This window comes from Danio aesculapii, chromosome 19 (genome assembly GCF_903798145.1).
Source record: "Danio aesculapii chromosome 19, fDanAes4.1, whole genome shotgun sequence".
Lineage (NCBI taxonomy): Eukaryota > Metazoa > Chordata > Actinopteri > Cypriniformes > Danionidae > Danio > Danio aesculapii.
In genome coordinates, this window is record NC_079453.1 from 31,669,482 (window position 1) to 31,690,141 (window position 20,660).

The 20,660-nt window shown below is 35.7% G+C and overlaps 1 protein-coding gene across 2 annotated transcripts in view; it reads right to left on the reverse strand.

Moving 5' to 3' along the window:
- Positions 1-17,254, reverse strand: part of abcf1 (ATP-binding cassette, sub-family F (GCN20), member 1) — a 25,331-nt gene extending 8,077 nt beyond the window's left edge. The window contains exons 1-20 of one of the 2 annotated variants that reach the window (XM_056479322.1): positions 17,045-17,253; positions 16,108-16,154; positions 12,303-12,377; positions 12,068-12,200; positions 11,958-11,992; positions 11,697-11,813; positions 9,524-9,583; positions 9,158-9,265; positions 8,845-8,913; positions 8,649-8,729; positions 8,461-8,562; positions 7,453-7,575; positions 7,274-7,374; positions 7,043-7,128; positions 6,271-6,410; positions 6,037-6,185; positions 3,979-4,062; positions 2,244-2,368; positions 2,043-2,155; positions 1,776-1,947 (exon numbers count right to left, since the gene is read on the reverse strand). In XM_056479322.1, coding sequence (XP_056335297.1) covers positions 1,776-1,947; positions 2,043-2,155; positions 2,244-2,368; positions 3,979-4,062; positions 6,037-6,185; positions 6,271-6,410; positions 7,043-7,128; positions 7,274-7,374; positions 7,453-7,575; positions 8,461-8,562; positions 8,649-8,729; positions 8,845-8,913; positions 9,158-9,265; positions 9,524-9,583; positions 11,697-11,813; positions 11,958-11,992; positions 12,068-12,200; positions 12,303-12,377; positions 16,108-16,154; positions 17,045-17,102 — 1,978 coding nt within the window. In that variant the 5' untranslated portion in view covers positions 17,103-17,253. Of the gene's footprint in view, positions 1-1,775; positions 1,948-2,042; positions 2,156-2,243; positions 2,369-3,978; positions 4,063-6,036; positions 6,186-6,270; positions 6,411-7,042; positions 7,129-7,273; positions 7,375-7,452; positions 7,576-8,460; positions 8,563-8,648; positions 8,730-8,844; positions 8,914-9,157; positions 9,266-9,523; positions 9,584-11,696; positions 11,814-11,957; positions 11,993-12,067; positions 12,201-12,302; positions 12,378-16,107; positions 16,155-17,044 lie in introns of both variants that reach the window. The other variant, XM_056479323.1, reaches the window with a different exon arrangement.
- Between the last annotated feature and the right edge of the window lie 3,406 nt (positions 17,255-20,660).

A 20,660-nucleotide genomic window follows, 5' to 3' on the forward strand; every position in this document is an offset into this window, starting at 1 on the left:
GCCATTTTGCACCAGACCGCACACCACACACCAGCAGATTGGTGGAGAGGAGACAGAGTGATTAAGCCAATTTCGATATGGGGATGATTAGGAGGCCATGATGGACAGAGGCCAGAGGACAGATTTGGCCAGGATGCCGTGGGTTAAACCCCAACTCTTTTTCAAAGGACATCCGGTGATTTTTAATGACTACAGAGAGTCAGGATCTAGGTTTAATGTCTCATCTGAAAGACGGCACTCACTGAGCAGTATAGAGTCCCCGTCACTACCACAGGTTGGACGCCCTCTGCTGGCCCCACTAACACCACTTCCGGCAGCAACCTAGCTTTCCCATGTGGTCTCCCATCCAGGTACTGACCGGGCGCAGCCCTGCTTAGCTTCAGTGGACGACCATGTGAGAGTTGCAGAGAGCTAGCTGCCAGCTAAATAATACTTTATGCCGGCTAAATAATACTTGTTGGTCTCAGATGGGCTGGTCTGATTATTTGAAAAACTGTTGATCTACTGCCATTTTCAAGCACAACCATCTCTAGGGTTTACAGAGAATGGTCCGAAAAAAAGAAAATATCCAGTGAGCAGCAGTTCTGTGGGCACAAATGCCTTGTTGATACCAGAGGTCAGAGGAGAATGGCCAGACTGATTCTAGCTGATAGACAGGCAACAGTAACTCAAACAACCATCCGTTACAACCGAGGTATGCAGAAGAGCATCTCTGAGCACACAACACGTCCAACCTTGAGGCAGATGGGCTACAGCAGCAGAAGACCACACCTAGTACCACTCCTGTCAGCTAAAAACGGAAAAATAGAAGATTGGAAAAAGGTTGCCTGGTCTGATGAGTCTCGATTTCTGCAGCAACATTCGGATGGCAGGGTCAGAATTTGGCGTCAACAACATGAAAGCAGGGATCCATCCTGCCTTGTATCAAATGTTCAGGCTGGTGGTGGTGGTGTAATGGTGTGGGGCATATTTTCTTGTAACACTTTGGGCTCATTAGTACCAATTGAGCAGCATGTTAACGCCAGGGCCTACCTGAGTATTGTTGCTGACTATGTCCATCCCTTTATAACCCAGTGTACCCATCTTCTGATCGCTACTTTCAGTAGTATAACACGCCATGTCATAAAGCGTGAATCATCTCAGACTGGTTTCTTGAACATGACCGTAAGTTCACTGTACTCAAATGGCCTCCACAGTCACCAGTTCTCAATCCAATAGAGTCCCTTTGGTATGTGGTGGAACGGGAGAATCACATCAAGGATGTGCAGCCGACAAATCTGCTGCAACTGCGTGATTAATATGTCAATATGGGCCAAAATCTCTGAGGAATATTTCCAGTACTTTGTTAAATCTATGCCACGAAGGATTAAGGCAGTTAGTAAGGTACTAGTAAGGTGTACCTAATAAAGTGGCCACTGAGTGCTATGACATCTATAATAAAAACATCCCATTGTATCAGTCACTTGTACTAGAATTGTTTTGTACAATTTTTTTTCAAATAAAACAGATTAAACAGGGCAATTCTATCCATCAAAAAACATTGAAATGTACACTAAGAAAAACAAATACTTTTTCAAGTCAATAGTGACTGGTTTTCAACCTTTATGAAATTATCTTTGAGTTTTTTTCTGTTGTTGAACACAAACAAAGGTTTGGACCCACTTGAGACTTAGCAAATACTGAATAAATCCTTTTAGGGTGAACTATCATTTAACAACAAGACACTACAATAAGATAAATTGATAAAAGACATTGAAAAATGGAAATGTACTGACTGTGCAGGCCGAGAATCGGTGGCGAGAGCGGCGGAGGGTTGGGGAAAGTAAATTTGACAGTGTATTCTTTGGGTCTCTTCAGCAACTCCGTGGCCTCATGACTCTCCTCCTCCTGGCTTTTCTTCTTCCCCTTCTGCTGTTTCCTTGTCAGAGCCTCTTTCGTCTGTTTCTCCTGATATTTCATGATGGACGAAAATGAGCCTCAGGATTTTTTACTTGATTTGTGCAGAAAGGAAGTCTATTAAAGGAAAAAAAAGAGCAACTTACAGCTTGTTTGGTGGACTTTCCTCCAGCCTTCAGGTCTTTAAGCTTTTTCTCTTGTTTGTCGTACTGCTTCTGGAGTTCTTTCTGTTTCTGGATGTACATCTTCTTAAACGTCACTAGGAGAGAAGCAAAATTAATAAATATTTGAACCAAAAACAAGTGAAAGTCTCTATAGAATATTTTTTTTTTTCTTATGAAACTCACGGTAGTTGCCCCTGTAGTAGTAGAGTTTCTGATTGTCCAAGTGAATGATATCTGTACAGACGTCATCTAAGAAACTCTGGTCGTGGGACACAATTAGGAGTGTTTTTTTCCAGCTTTGCAGGTAGCTTAAAAGGAAAGTAAGTGATATGATGAGACTTTGGTGTATAAAATAGTGCGTAACAGAACAAAGTAACCAAAGAAAAATTTTGAGATCAGTTAGAACATTACCGACATTAATCAAGACTGAATAAACATACAAGTAAAATTTTAAATACATATCTGATAAAAGAGTCAGTAAGATCTGTTTTTAAGGGTTATATAAATCCATAAAACAGGTAAAAACAAAAGGTGCCTCAAAGCTCTCTAAACTTTTGTCAGCTTATATGGACTGACCCCCCATGAATGTAATGTATTTTCTTTTGTATTATTTAAGGTTTATTTTTGTTATTATTTTGTACTGTTTTTGTTTATTATATACTGCTTGGATATAATGTTATATATGTTTAACAATTGAAGTTGAAAATGTCTGTTTGATATTTTAAGGTTAAATAAAAATAAATAAATAAATAAATAAATAAAGGTTTTAAGGGTGTTTTCACTCTTGCCTCATTTAGTTCTGTTAGAACTACCAGAGTTTGTTTCCCTTTTGGTGCGGTTCGTTTGGACAGGTCTGAAAGTGGCAACTGTACTCTGGTTTGGCCTGAATGATAAATTTCATGCGATTGTCTGAACACGAAAAACCGTATCTTGTTGTGGTCATGTGTTGATTTAATTCTGTTGAATCAAACCAAAGCAGTTATATCTTATGTTTATCCTACACTAAAAAGATTTACCATAAACTAGTATTTCCTGGGTTTCTTTGAGACATATTTGGTTGTTCAGTGTGACTCGAGAGTGCCCTCTGGCCTTCGAAGTAAATTTACAACTGATCACGTCACCATACTTTTCTCACACAAGCTGCAAGACAATCACAGTTTTTGTTAAACAGCAAATGCGATTTTATGTCAATAAGAGGTGTGAACCTATACTGGTTTCACGGTTCAGTTTGGTTACAATTATCATGCCATCGATTCGGTTCAATTCGATATTATGGTGCATCGCGGTGCAGTGACGAGGCTTTCCATACAGTGTTGTATTTTGGGGGGGTGGCTATAACGAGCTGTCTGTATAAACACACACACACAGACACATAGCACCACACCATCTCTCATTCGCACACATACACAAACATAGACAGCATCAAACAAACAAACACACGTGCTTGCTTGCTTGCTTGCTCGCTTGGGAGCAATATTGTGAGACCGCCCACTCCTGTTAAAATTACACCAGAGTTACCGACCTCTCCCGCGCTTTTATTCGAAAATTTATTCTCGCGCCTCATGAAATCTACAAGAATTCTGAAAGAAAAAAATATTTTTTCTGAAGTATCATGCGACACTGAAGGCTGGAGTAGTGATGCTAAAATATTATAAAATTATAAGTAAAATTTTTTAGGTATATTTAGTATTATTTGAGAATGATTGTTTCGATATAAAGATGCTGACATTTATTTTCACTGTATTTTGATCATGTATCCCATTCCTATGGCTGTAAAACCAATGAAACCTGAGCACCTGATACAATCACTTTTGCAAATCCCGCTTAATGTAATCAGAACACATCACTGATGTGTAATCTGCGCGAAACAAACACATCAAGTAGATGGATTTCTTTTACTGATAGCAAAAGTAATTACTTGTTAAGCCAGATGACAGCGTTCAGGTCCAGGTGGTTAGTGGGCTCGTCCAGCATGAGCAGAGTGGGCTCCATGAACAGCGCTCTGGAAACAAGAGAACACACAAACTATTAGATCTGAATTATCAAGACAACACAAGTGCAGGTTTTTTTATTTAAAAACATACATTTTTTTAATTAATTTCATGGGATACATTTTCCCATGATTAAATTATTTTCAAAATAAATGTATTGATTAAACATGTAAAAGTTAAAGATATAGTTCACCCAAATAAAATTTATTCTGTCATCATTTACTAACCCTTTACTTGTTATAAACACAAGTTGTTTCTTCTGTGGAACTAAAACTAAAAGGGTGGACCATTTATATGGATACACCTTAATAAAATGGCAATGGTTGGTGATATTAACGTCCTGTTTGTGGCACATTAGTATTTGTGAGGCGGTTTGTAAATAACTCATGAAAGAATAAAGTTATGTTTAAAACCAAGCACACCAAGTTTAAGGTGTATCCATATAAATGGCCCACACTGTATTGACAAATGTTGGAAACCTGTAACCACGGACTTACATAGTATTTGTTTTTCCTACTAAGGACCTCAATGGTTACAGATTTTCAGCATTCTTCAAAATAGCTTCTTTTGTGTTTAACCAAAGAAAAAAAAAGTCAAAGGTTTGAAACTACTTTTTGAACACAGGATGTTGAAATGTTTGTAATATACCTGACCTCCTATCTCATGCATAAAGTCATTTGTTTGATTTTTACACCATGATAACTTTGTCCAACTTTTTTAGGCATAGTTAAAGTCTACATGAACCGAAAGCTGCGACAGTTTTTTTTTTCATATTGTGATGCAGTTCATAGAGAAACAGAATATTAAATGCGAAAACAAATTTAGATGTAATGAAGCATTTAGAACTGAAGATAATCACAAACACAAATTCTATCAAATCTGGCAACCCTACATAAATTATTATAAAGACATAAATTCTACAAGAATTAGTTCAATTGAAGAGGATTAGTCTAATTTAGATTAAAACTGAGGGTCAGCATTTTGTTTCTATTTTATTTATTTTATTTTGATTTCTATTGTTATTGACTTATTGTAGGGTTGGGCGATTTGGCCTAAAATCAAAATCTTGATTAATTAAACCTTTTAACTTGATTACGATTAATGAAAGATTATTTTACTTATTTAATAAATTGTTCACTGACAAGTTTTGTACAGTAAATATGCTCACATATTACAAGTGAGAGATTTTCAAATGAAGGATGCATTGCTTGATTTTAAAATAATTTAAGGAAACAGACACCATCTTCAATCTATTATACGTTGAACAGCTGAAATTAAACACACATTGCCTAAAATGACCAGTCACTTTTTTTCTTATAAAAAGTGAAAAGTACAAAAAAATAAATACTTTTTTTTACACTTTTGGAAACAAAATAAATTATTTTCAATGTTTGTTTTTCATGTTAAAAGTAAAAAATAAGCAGCATCTCTTCTAAATAAAATAACTCTTGTATATCCTGTAAATAATATTTTAAACAGTGTATTTCTTGTATCTTCTGTATTGGGCTCGCTGCTCTCCACCCACACTCGTCAACACTACCAAGCCGACCAATCACAGAGCTTGCGCTATGTGTCGTCGCAACGTGTAGTTACATTTTTTTGAGAGGTCAGTATAAGTGTCAGTCACGGCGAGGCCTATACGACTGCGTGAAGGCCATGCCAGACCAGAGACAGAGCTGGGTCATGTGACTCCACACGCGGTACAGAAAGTAATTGAAAAAACATTTACTTTCTTTTGTATTGTTTGTATATTGTCTCTTTTATTGTCAATCGTTGTGTAAATGTTTGTTGGCTGAAATTTGTCATTGTGTTTTAATGTTTAAAAAACAATAAAAAAAAAAAAAATATTAAAAAATATGCTTATTTAATCATGCATTAGTTTAATTAATCAATCAATATTTTTTTTTATTTCTTAAACTGGCCAGATGATCAGGACAAAGATCATCCATATCATCCAACCATGGTTTTTCCCTCACTGTACCCACCTAGCCAGTGATACTCTCATCCTCCAACCACCAGAGAACTTCTTGGTGGGTCTGTTCTGCATCTCTGGAGTGAAAGAAAGACCAGCCAAGATCCTACGAGCTTTAGCCTCTGCTGCTGCAGCTCCAATCGCCCTTAACTCCTCATACACCTTTGCGCAAGACACAAACAGTTATCCTCCACTACTCCATGGATCAGCGCGTTAGCATGACCTCAGTGAGCTGCTTTTATCTGACCTTATCAAGTCTCTCCGACACACTGTCGTCTCCTTTCTCCAAGCGGCTCTGGAGCTGCCGTTCCTCCTCCAGGAGCTTCAGTCTGCGCGTGTCGGCCTTCAGCACCGCCTGAACTGCAGGAGTGTCGTCCGCCACCACCTCTGAAAAACCAAAAAGACAAAATAAGTGTTCCGCTGGTTTCACACTAGTAATACTGCGATATTACACCAAAAAAAGACTGTTCAAGTAGATGAGTGAGGATTAAGAAAATTGGGAATAGGCTATAGCAGGTTTATTAATATAAACTAAATCTAAAAATCGTAAAAACACTTTTGATTAATAAAATAATATTACACTAAATAAAATAATTGTACAAATTTAATTATTAAAAACAATTTTTAAAATCCAGACTGATATCGCTAGAACAAAAACAGCAAGGATCAGATCAATACTTTAAGATACATTTTTGGCATATTTAGTCTTTGAGAGCCCTTAATCTAGTTTGACAACAATCTGTTTTGATTTTTGCTTATTTTTTCTTGTGATTTATGTCATTTTGTAAGTTGAAATTTTCCTCAAATTCATTTCAAGCAGTTCAAATGTTATTATAAATTATGTGCGACATAAATAGCAAGATAGTTATACAGAAAAAAAAGACAAAACAAAAAGTAAAAAAGAAAAAGTAAATTTTTAAATAAAAAATACCATGAAATTAAAAAAAAAATACTACTAAAAAAAAAATCTTACAATAAACACCATATTTATATCTTAAAGACAGAGTGCTATACTGTACCTTGCTCACAAAGAAGGACATCAATATTGGGAGGAATGCTAAGAGCTCTGTTAGCAATGTGCTTCAGTAAAGTGGTTTTCCCTTTCCTGATTTAAATTCAAAAGTGAAGAGAGATTCACAATAAGGGCATTAACAATTACAATATTTAAAACATTAACTACATCATTAGCTTCTACACCAATGAATAGTAAAATCTGGCTTATTACATGTAAAATAAACCCATAAACTCACCCATTTGGTCCAACCAGACCGTATCGTCTTCCAGCAACAATCAGAAGGTCTGCATTAACAAACAGCTCTTTACCGTGAGCAGAAATGCTGAATCTTTCCAACTGCAAGCCATAGAACAGAAATTAGTAAACAGCATTAAGTGTTTTCAAATGGCCAAGAGGAATGAATCCCAATTTAACCTTGATGTCTGAAGCGTTCTCCAGCATGGCCTGTCGTGAGGACAGCTCAGCCTGAGAAACGGAGAAATCTCCTTCAATGGCGTTCTGTGCACGAACGCTGGCCACCTGACGCTCATACTCCATCTGCACAACACAAGAGGAAGAGATTACGCTCAATGTTGTTACTGTTAACTAAATTATTCAATATTTTGCTTTCTAAAATAATAATAAAATGAAAATAGAATAAATTAAAATAAATATTACATGAACAAATTAAAGAAAAGTACTTAAAAATTAAAAAATGGAAACAAATTAAAATTCAAGAAAATTTGGGATGTTGACACTAACTGAAATGTTAACTTGAGTACTAAAACAGTGAAATAAAAATCTAAGAAAAATTATGAAACTTTTTAAAAAGTATGAAAAGGGATGCACTGAAATCAGACCACAAACCAAAAATAATTATTTATTTTATAAAATAATATAATTTTGAAAGAATTTAAAACATTACTCAATCACTTAAATTATACTGACTTAAAAAAACATAAAAATTAGAAGTAATTACTACAAACAGATGTCTTGTCAGCGTCTTATTTAAACAGACTTTGTTTTTTTTGTGAACGTGCAATTCGCGCATAGATTCATAGACATAATATCCAGAGTGGAATATTGAGCTATTTTGAACTTTGACCGTGGCATGCACACTCGGCAGCTCTTGTAATTGGGTTGACGCAATAATAATCCCTAAAAAAAATCTTGCAAAGCGCAATGCAAATATTGTGTTTCATAGTGCATTGCTTTCCGTGTCTGGTGTGAAAGCCACTTCAGTTCATACAATGACAACACCTGGAGAGAGAGTGAAACCAGCATGCTGAACATTGCGGCGCAGCATAATCTTTTTCACCTCATATTTTCAGCTGTTTTTCGCTTTCAACTATAAACCAAAAATGCCTTTATTCAGCCAATAATGTTTGGCGGTCAAATATTCGGTGCATCCCTACATGTGTTAAAAAAACAAATGCTTCTTACTATTTTCTTTTTCTTCTTCTTCTCTTTTTTACTCATGTTCGCAAAGGGGTCATCATCTTGTTTCTCCTTAGCCTGCTGAGCTGCAATCGCATCCTCTGCACTCTATGGGACAAAAACAAAGACAGCGAATTGGAAACACTTGGAAATAATGAATGTTATGAATACGAAACAGGAGAATATTGAAGTACCATCATTATGTCATTGTCATCACTCTTTTCTTCCTCCTCTTCATCATCATCACTCGGAGGAGGACGAGCAGGCTTCCCTTTCTGAAAATGAACATCAAAAAGATTCAGCACTCGTTACTCTTGTGTCATTAAATACATGCATAATGTTTTCCTAAATAAAACTGTTAATTAAAAACTACTATAAGCTTAAACTGACCTTGGGAGGTTCCTTCTTGCCCTTTTTCTGGAACTTCTCTTGTTCTTTCTCTTCAATATCATCTTCCTCCTGCCAACGTTAAAGAGATAGTTGTGTTGAATACAAAAGAAGATATTCTGAAAAATGCTGCTAGCTTCCGTTGTCTTCAATGGTACTTTTTTCCTACTCAGAAGTTGATCGGTGCCAGCAACCATAATTTTTCAAAATAAATGATGAGGTTATTTTCATTTTTGGGTGAACTATCACTTTAGGTTGCATTTACACACAAACACCTCATCGAAACCACTCAATTATCAAAACAAGAGTCATTCACCTTAGATGGTTTAGCAGCTGCAGCAGCTTTCTTGCCCTTTTTCCCTCCTTTCTTTTCATTTTCATCTTTTTTCTCTGCACCTTCATCTTGCTCGTCCTCTGAGGCCTCCTGAATTTGAGAGAACAAGTCAAACCAAACATCTTACAGGTAATGTGAGATTAGAGTGCATTCACCATACCAGATATCGTTAGTAAAGCAGACTGGAATGGAAAGGGGTTAGTTTAGTACCCACGATGTGTGGCGCACTGCTGTCATGTAGCAATAAAAAATAAAACAAAAGCCACAGAATAGAAAAAAGGCAGAAAACGTGAATTCTGAAAGAGGAAAATAGTGGATGAAGCGTAAAGAACGAACCCTTTCACCCACCTTTATTGACTTAGGTTTAGGCTTATCTTTTTTCTTTCCCTTGGCTACCTTCTCAACTTCCTAAATCACACACATACATATACAGACACAAGCACACATACTTATAAATGTAGAAATATTTAATATGCAGCCCAATATATTCTTCCCTGTGGTTCCAAACACCAACATTGTGACCCCATGTAATCTTGATTACTGGAATGATGTGAAGTCATGCAGATTAGGGTTGTCGCGATACCATTTCAACTTATTGAACTTATGATACTATACCAGGTGAAGTATCATGACACCAAATAGTATTGCGATAGTGTAATTCATAACTCAAATTATAAAGAAAATTGTCAGAAATACTATATTTTACATGTTATATTAGGTCTTGAATTTAATTCATAAATCTCTTATTATTGAAAAAAGTATTATTTGCACGTCACTTCACCTAAAATTTATTCATTCTTTTTATTTTGTAGATAACTGACCAACAAAAAATACATTAAAATGTAACAAAATTCATTTGGTATAATTTGTATAAAAAGAGCATTTTTCCAACCAAATTAGGCTTTATGAAGGGGTCAAAAATTCTTAAATGTTTCCTGTTGCTATTTTGGGTTTCACTTTGAGCGTGTTTTTTTAAATAGATTGTTGCCGTTATTGTAGCTACTAAATCATATTGAGAGGAACAGAAATGAACCCATTCAGATGTGCGTTTCAAACGTCAGAAAACTTTTAAACGTCAGACTACTAAAATAAAAGTCTATTGTTGCACAAAGATGTGAGCATTTTAGTGACTTTTCCACATCCAACATTATCTATTGCAAGTAGACCGTTAATGACGATGCTACCGTTTACAAACTACAGTGGTACCACTAGTATTTTGAAGCCATAGTATCGCGATACTACTGGTAAACTGTGCAATCCTAATGCAGACTAGCTAATAATGAAAAAATAAAAACTGATGACATGAATGTTATTAGTCACATGATTCAGTGTAAAAAAAAAAGTTTTAGTTTCTGGCACTGGAAACACTTGCAGTGATGTGGAATAAAAGAATGAAAGTAAAATGGAATGGAACTCCACTGGAACTCCCATGAAGTGAGATGAATAAACCATGCTAGAGAGAATCAGGAAAAAGGGGTGTGTAATAAATGTGTAGTATGGTTATTAACGCATTAATGAATGTTAACCAATGTGACCTTACTTTTAAAGGTGCAATAGGTCAATGTCATCAGGAACTTTATTGTTATGCTGATTGAAAGTCTCTTCACATCCAGATAGCCATTAATAAATTAAGCGGTCAAATGTTTTATATACATTTTAAACCTCTGTGAAAGGTGTAGGACCAAGATATGTTTGTCCAATCAAAACGTTTGGTCCTGACATACTGATAGGCTGTCCAACCAGTCTGTCAAAATATGCATACTATACGGACCCTGTTTGTGCATAAAGAATTACATCGACACATTCACGGATGCAGTTAAGACAGAGAATGGCAGGCAAACATCAACAACCGACTAGGGCTGCACAATATATCATTTCAGCATCGATATCGTCACATGATAATTCGCAATAGTGAAATTGCAGGATTTGCAAGGTGAGTCCATATTAAAATTCATAATTTATGTAATTAACATTATTAACGATTAATTTGATTGAATCATTACATTTTTTATTATTTAATTGATGTAGATAGATTTTTCCAATATCGTGCAGCCCTACAACTACCATATTTTTTGGTATAGTAATTACTAACTGTACTATACAGTTTTTTCTCTGGTGAATATTACGAGATGTATTGTAGTAATGTTGCCTAGTGCATGTTAATGCATTCAGGAGACATGTCTTTGCATCCCAATTTGCTGGGAGGGACGAACATAGTCTTTCTTTGCTAGAAGGTTAACGTTAGCATTTTTTCTAGACCTCCTATTGCACCTTTAAATATTCCCAAACATACTTTACCAAGGTATTTACATTTTTATCCCCCCTCCCAAAAAAACAACAGCAATAAAACAAGGATTGGGATTTAAATTTTGTGATGCTCACACTGACTTTACTCTAATGCTTACAAATACATTTGTACTATTTAAGATGCAATATGAGTAAAATTCACTTGACATGCTTCATTATTCATAAACCTTAGCTACATACATACTCAATAATAACCAATTTAAAAAGCACATGCCTTAGAGCTCTTCTTGCTTTTGGGTTTGTCATCATCATCATCATCGTAATCACCACCAGCATCATCATCTTCATCATCACTCTGCCCCTGGCTCAGAGCAGCAAATATATTGCCACCCTGAAAGTCAGAGAGACCACAATTTAAAAAATGTTTGTGTGTGTTGCACCTTTAAGCATTGAAATATACGTTTTGCTTCAAGTAGATGTTACATAAATCTGTTATATAAATAGTATTATCATATAATGTATTAAAACAACTCACTTTGTTTCGCTTTCCTCCTTTGACTGGAGCAACAACTGCAAAATTTCAACCATGAATGTTGAATATGTGGTGTTATAAGTAAAATAAACAAAATTATTTTATGTAATTACCCTCTTCTTCCTCATCCTCATCACTGGCCTGGACTGACAGTTTCTTGAGACGCTGCATGACCTCTGAATCTTCATCATCATCTTCATCGTCTCCTGGTTTTCCTTTCCGCCTGTCTTTCTTCTTCTTCTGGGGCTAAAAACATATGAGAAAGCAATTCGAAAGTACAGTTGACTTTTATTTTTTACTTGTTAGAATGTGCTTAGAAATAATGAGAAACACAATGAAATAACACACCTGTTTTCCTTGCACCTCTTTCACTGGTGGCTGTTCTTTTTCTGGTTTATTCTCTGATGCCAGCTCCTCAAAAAACTGCAAGGTTTGAAATGATAAAATTCAGCTATAAAAATTAAATAATACCTGATATGTTGTGTATATATATATATATATATATATATATATATATATATATATATATATATATATATATATATATATATATATATATATATATAGATTCCAGATATATGATCTTTGAAAATTACTTATACAGTACATCCAATTAGGTTAGAGACAAGCATAATTATTTGTTTGAGTACTAAGTAGGATACTGTTTATTTATTTTTTATTTTATTTTTTTTAAAGTCTACTTTTACAACTGTGACACATTCAAACCACTGCAGAAATGTTCTAACCACTAGACCCATGTCATATACAGTACGCTACAGACACATTTCTTAATAAATGACCTACTATAAATTAAAAGCATTAACGTATGCTATAAATTTTGTATTTCACTTTTGAGCAATAGGTCACTTAGAGCTTTCGTCATGAGCCACAGCGTTTAAAATCACAAAAATGTTTTCAAAGTGCACTACGAAGGAAGCACAATTGTCAATATGAAGATCGCTAAAACGGAACAGTAAAAAATACTTTGAAAGCAAATTACACCTAAGAGGGATGACTTCAGTGTTTTTTTTTTTAACATTCCAAGTTTAAATGTTGGAAGGTTCGAAAGGAATTGGGCATAGGGGGGATAACTGGGAATAGAACACAGCTAGGAACTATGCTTTTAACTACAGCTTTAGAGATGTAGTTGCAAACGTAAAAGTTTGCGACGCAGTTTGCGAATGTTTGTTGCAATGATGGATTTGGGAAACGCCAAATCAACAAACTATGTTTGTAACGACAGAACTTGCGACCTTATTTGACTAACGATGGTTTTGGGAAATGCACCCCTGAATAGTACAAAAGTAATTTTTCAGTTCCTTATAAAATAAAGTAAAAGGTTTTTTGTTGGAAAATTTACACTTATGAATATGAAACATAATCAACATAATAAATAGATTATTAACAAAAATTTCGTTATTCAGATTATCATAATTAAAATATCTAAAAATTACATTTTCAAAATGCATATTAAAGAGTACCTTTTTTTGATACAGACAGACGCATCATACCAAAGCTTTTTAACATAACCACAGTGCTAAAAGATGTGGGGTACAGTTTCTAAATGCAAAAAACACAAAAATACGTTCCCATTTAGGAATTCTTACAAAAAATTTTCCAATAGGTAATAGAGCTAGGCTTGGAAACAACTTGGTTTAAAATAAGAGAGCGAATAGATTTGTTATTTTTAGACTGTGAGAAACAAATTCTACCACACATTGTGTGAGCTAGACTAATTGTGGGCACATGAATCTAAGTTACATCTCTACATAAGAAAACAATATTAGAATTCATTGCAGAGAAAACAAGAGAAAATTTCTTGGGAGTCACAGAAAAGTAAAAAAAAATGATAAGAAACTCATCTTATGTCATAAAATGACCCTTGAGTGTTAAACAATTGACAAACTAAAACAATACCCATTTCAAACCACCTCTCCAAAAAAATACTCTTATGTTTATTCAAAATACATCTATTGTTCTAAATAAAATAACGTGGAGAAAAGTTTTGCTTGTAGATCAGTTTCCACACCAACAAGGCTTAAGCATGAAAACCATAGATGTATAAACTAGACATCGCATACGGACCCTGAGCATGCATCAATAGCGCCGCCACATTTGTAGAGTGCTCCCAGTACAAATGTCCTTCAACTGCACTAGACTAAAGCCAATCTAAAGATGCTAGACTTTAGTGCTGTGTAGAAACGAGCAAACAAAGAAAACAAGCATAGAGGCAGAACATTTCATAGGTAAGATTTCGTTTTTTATTTTTGTATGTTACGAACTTTTGTGCTAAACAAGTAACGTAGTTGATGATAATACTGCACTAATCATAAGGCAAAGTAGTATCAACCTGCACTAAATTCTAGGCTTATGGCTAGTTTTGTTAAATAAAATAAGCAAATAATGTAAATGAACGCTGTGGTGCTAGTCAATTGTATTATTGTCAGCAAAGTGAACGAGTCGTTCATAACGGAGATTCATTCACAAACGAATCGCTTCCTCAGTTAGAATTACAAGGGAAAGCAAGAGAGAGGGTGTTTTTCAGTACACAGATTAGATCAAATTTAACAGGGAGGGAGGATAATACATTTCCATGTACACAAACACACACTCTTTGTCAGCAATACCCATGCAGTCACTTATCCGTCAATGTAGAAAAGTGATGTAAAATTATAATTTTCATAATTTAAAAAAATATTTGCCTATTGACCAGCAGGAAAACTCCCGATTATAGATACATGTATATATATATATCTCTGGCTCTGGATGGCCAGTCCTCCACGGCACCTTGGTCCCGCATTTATTTCAAAGGATCGCTACCCTACACTAAAATGGCAGCTCTATTGAAGTATTCCTTCAATAGACAACAACAGGGTAGGCGACATCTAACGTATTTCTCAATCTTAAAATCACATTTTAGAAAGGAAATAACTCTAAGTTGGTCAAAAGTAAAATTCCAGAGAGAAGGTTTATTCAAACTAATTTTTTTTTATAATAATTTTTTGGGGTTTTCACCTTTATTGGGCAGGACAGTAGAGAGTATTGACAGGAAAGCACTGGGAGTAGAGAGAGGGGAAGGATCGGCACAGGACCACAAGGCGGGAATCGAACTCAGGTCGGCGTGAGCACTGGAGCGCATACGTCGACGCACCAAGCACTACACCACCGATGCCGACTCAAACAACTTTAACTAATTAATTTTAAGAGCAGGGATGTGCGATTTAGGGAAAATATCTAATAGCAATTTTTTTGACAGATATTGTGATTTGATTTCCCATTTAATTTTGTAGTAATAATCAGTAAGCCATGGCAACAATTCTTTGACAGCTCTTAAAAATTACCTGTTTTTGTACGATGTCTGACTTTGGAACCAAAATATTCCCATATTACCCACTTGCTGTTTTTCTCTGATATTAATTAATCTATTAATGCTTCTGAAGCAGCAAACGCTATAATCCCACTTGTTTGCGCTTTCCTGTGTGCTTTCTTTTTTTTATTGTGGCCATAGTTCAGTTGTGCATTTCTGATTGGGCAAAACGAAAGTGTGCTCACTCAATTGGCTAGTAAGACTGTCACACACAGACAGCAGTCACGCAATTGCTCTGAGTGGGGGAAATTAAATAATACATATATATTTCATATTGCAGCCTCATGCAATTAACTAATTGCAATGTTTCAAACTGCGATTACGATTCGATTAATTGCACAGCCCTATTTAAGAGTATTACTTAGAGAGGAGAAATCCAAGAAGTCAAGTCCCCCATTTTTAAGGGAATTTAAAACCACAGATTTACGGATGTAGCGCACACAATTCTTCCATAAGAAATTAAATAAAATCGTATGAATGGACTTCACTGTTTTGTAATCTAGATATGTGGCTGAAGCAAAATATGTATGATAGCGGGATAGAATGGTAAAATACAGAAAAATCCTGGCAAAAACGGGAGGGTTGACATGTATGAAATGTGCAGGAAGTGTTTGTAGAACAACAGTTTTGCGAGGGAATGCAAAACATCTTTGCAAAGGAACGCAAAAGCATTAAAAAAACCATGACTGACAAACTGTATTTTCTTTTTACATTTAAATGCACTTAAATGAATTTATTCTTTGATGTTTTCAATATAATATTTTAAACACACCAATTAATACTTACACTCTTCTTGTCCTTCTTATCCTTCTTTCCTTTTTTGACATGTTTGTCTACAAAACAAAAACAAATCATCATGTAAGCACTTCAGACAACATAAAACCATCCACAAACACAGACAAAGCAGACAGGAACAAACATACAACATACACACTAACTCAAGCTTAACAATGCCACAGAGAGAATCACTTCTATAGGGTTAAATACAACTGCTGTCTACCAAGTGAACTCCATAACTAGACAACTTTTTGCACCACAAAAGAACATTTTCAACAATGCTCTTTACAATTCAGCTCACATTGAGGTAAAATTAGTTTTATACTCATACAATGAGACTTTCTCCTTAATAATATATTTTCAGAAAATAATATATTTTAATTAAAGCAATTAAAAAGCGATTAATTGCTTTTATTAAATAGCAGCCAATAACTATCAAAGTACATTATTCAGTCAATTAACTAGTGCTAAGCTTGCTTTGAAGTCATACTTACGTGATATCAGAAGGATTATTCAAAAGTACCATGGTAAACAACATAGGGAGCATGTCACAAGTTGTTACTGAATGAATGTGCGAATATAAAACCAACTTCACCTAAATTCAGCTCACTGGGGTTTCATTAACAACCGTTTTAGCATTCAAGGCGTACGCAGAGATGTATAAAAAGTCAAATATGGACTTAAATTATATCAGGCTGATAAAATGATGCAATGACAGTGAAACATCAAACCATGAATGCGCCATAAATGCGCGTCTGTTGTAAGCTAACGGGCTAAGCAAAATATTATTATGGATCATTGCATTAAAACACAATACGGTTAAATCTACTCCATACAGAAAAAGAGAATAGGAATTAATAACACGGATGTCACTGATTCAAAATAGTTGTCATATTGATGTCGCGAAGAAACGACTGGTGTAACGTTCACAGATAAACATATTTACCTGTTTGTGGTTCATCATCACCCTCCCACTCAGCCTTTTCTTTTGACTTCTTTGGCATCTTTCTTTTAAACCTTTTCGCTTGCTAGGAATGAAAACTAGCGTGTTAAATGAGACTGCGGGATGTTTCACAGCTGACAATGAACACGAGCACACTGGAGCTCAGTTCACAGCACATGCGGCCTGGCCGCGCCGCGCTCTACTGCCACGGACAGGCAAACGCCGGGAGCTCGGTTGGCGACAGCGCCACACCCTCTCGCAGGCCGCCAAAGGTATTGCACTGGCGTTCCCTGAAATGATTGATTTCAACGAAAAAGCTGTTACTGTAGGTCTGTGCTGCTGTCAAATATGGAAGACGAAACCTACAAAAACAACAAACAAACAAACAAACAAACAAATAAATAAATACGCAAATAAATAAATAAACAAGTAAATAAACCCACAAATTCCTGCATAAATAAAACAATAAATAAATATATAATTGAATAAGTAATTAAATCCATAAATCTCTGCATATATAAAACAATAAATAAATACATTTGCAAATAAATAAATAAATGACTTAATAACTCTATAAATCCCTGCATAAATAAAAAGTAAATTAACAAATACGCAAATCAATAAATAAATGAGTGAACAAATGCTTAATTCTCTACATAAATAAATATGCAAATAAATAAATACATGAGTAAATAAATCCATTATTCCCTGCATAAATAAATAAAGATGCAAATAAATAAATAAATGAGTAAATAAATACATAAAACTCTGCATAAATAAAACAATAAATAAATAGGCAAATAAATAAATATATAAGTAAATAAATCCAAAATACCCTGCATAAATAAAACAATAAATGAATAAATACGCAAATCAACAAATAAATGAGTAATTAAATTCACAATTCCCTGCATAAATAAATAAATAAATTAATTTGCAAATAAACATGTAAATAAATAAATAAATAAATAGGTAAATAAATCCAAAATTTCCTGCATAAATAAAACAATAAATAAATAGGCAAATAAATAAATAAATGAGCAAATAAATCCAAAATTCCATGCATACATAAAACAATAAATAAATAAATAGTCAAATAAATACATAAATGAGTAAATAAATACATAAATCTCTGTATAAATAAAACAGTAAATAAATAAATACGCAAATAAATAAATAAATAAATTAGCAAATAAATCACTAAATCCCTGCATAAAACAATGAATAAATAAATACGCAAATAAATAAATAAATAAGTAAATAAATCCATAAACTATGCATAAATAAAACAATAAATATGCAAATAAATAAATAAATGAGTAAATAAATCCACAAATTCCTGCATAAATAAATAAATAAATAAATAAATAAATATGCAAATAAATAAATAGGGGAATAAATCCATAAATTCCTGCATAAATAAAACAATAAATAAATAAATAAATATGCAAATAAATGAGTAAATAAATCCATTAATTCTTGCATAAAAACATAACTATAAAATAACAAATTATGACTGTACATATATAGTACAATTGACCTAATTGTAAGCATCTAATCATAACCAGACCATAAAACATTAGTATGCAAGCTGTCAATTAATTTTAATTAAAATGAAGAAAATGATAAGGCTAATTATATAATATAATATATATATAATATATTATAAGCAGTACATTGCATGTCCCAAGAGCCAGTTTCTGTGCCTTACAATCAGGTTGTCGTGGTCCTAACCTTCGTCCACCACCTGTTCCACAATGCACCAGCCCCTTACGGCTCCCCCTGCAGGTATTGGGCCTGCGGGAGGATGATCCCACATCGCTCCTTTGCAATAAGCCTGGCTAGGTTCTGTGGGAAAAAACCCGGCCCCCAGGTGCTCGCATAGGAGACCCAACCCCAGGCCTGTCACCTAAGACCTTTTTGCCTTGGGAGACCCTACCAGGGGCATTAGTCCCCGACAAAATAGCTCTTAGGATCTCTCAGGCACTCAAACCCTGGTTCATGGAGGGGGTGGCAGTTCATGGAGAGAGTGGTGGTTCATGGAGGGGAAAGCAGCTCCACATCGACACAGTTTACAGCGGAAGTGGGAACCTGTTGACTTCGACTGGGGATGTGGTTGGACGGTGGAAGGAATACTTTGAGGATCTCCTTAACCCCATCGACATGTCTTTCACTGAAGAAGCAGAGACTGGGGATGCAGGGGTGGACTCACCCATCACCCATCACCCAAGCTGAGGTCACTGAGGTAGTTTGCAAGCTCTGCAGTGGCAAAGCAGCGGGGGTGGATGAGATTCACCCGGTATATCTTAGGTCTCTGGATGTTGTGGGGCTGTCTTGGCTGACGTGTCTCTACAATATCGCGTGGAGGTCGGGGACAGTACCTCTGGACTGGGCAACTGGGCTGGTGGTTCCCAGTTTTAAGAAGGGGGACCGGAGGATGTGCTCTAAATATAGGAGGATCACACTCCTCAGCCTCCCAGGGAAAGTCTATGCCAGGGTACTGGAGAGGAGGATCTGGCCGATGGTTGAACTTAGGATCCAGGAGGAACAATGCGGTTTTCGTCCAGGCCATGGTACACTGGACCAGCCCTATACCCTCACCTAAAGTGCTCGAGGGTTCAAGGGAGTATACCCAATCAGTCCACATGTGTTTTGTGGACTTGGAGAAGGCATTTGACCGTGTCCCTTGTGGCATTCTGTGGAGGGTGCTCTGGGAGTCTGGTCTGCATTGCCGGCAATAAGTCAGACTTGTTTCCATTGCATGTTGGACTCCGGCAGGGCTGCCCCTTGTCACCAATTCTGTTCATAATTTTTATGGACAAAATTTCAAGGCGCAGCCTTGGGCTGGAGAGGGTCCGGTTCGGGGACCACAGGATTTTATCTCTGTTATTCACAGACGTTGTTCTGTTGGCTTCATCGAACATGGTACTTCAGCATGCACTGGGGCGGTTTGCTGCCGAGTGTGACTGGGATGAGAATCAGCACCTCCAAGTCCGAGGCAATGGTGCTCCACCGTAAAAAGGTGGTTTGCCATCTCCAGGTTGGAGAAAAGTCCTTACCCCAGGTGGTGGAGTTCAAGTATCTTGGGGTTTTGTTCACGAGTGAGGGAAGGATGGAATGTGAGAATGACCGGCAGATTGGTGCAGCGGCAGCAGTAATGCAGTCTATGTACCGGTCCGTTGGGTAAAGAAGGAGCTGAGCCGAAAGGCAAAGCTTTCGATTTACTGATCAATCTACTTTTCTACTCTCACTTATGGTCATGAGCTTTGGGTCATGACTGAAAGGACAAGATCTCGGATACAAGCAGCCAAAATTAGTTTCCTTCGCAGGGTGGCAGGGCGCACCCCTATGGATAGGGTGAGGAGCTCTGACACCCAGGAGGAGCTCGGAGTAGAGCGGTAGAAAATGAATGAATGAATGAATGAATAAGCAGTACATTATGCTTAATAATAATTAAAATAACTGTAATATAACAACAGTAAACTATACATTTTAACTAAACTAATTACAACCAAAACCTAACATTAGTCTGCAAGCTGTCAATTAATTTTAATTTAAAAAAAAAAATTATTAAATGTAATATAATATAAACATTACATTAGGTGTAATTATAATTATA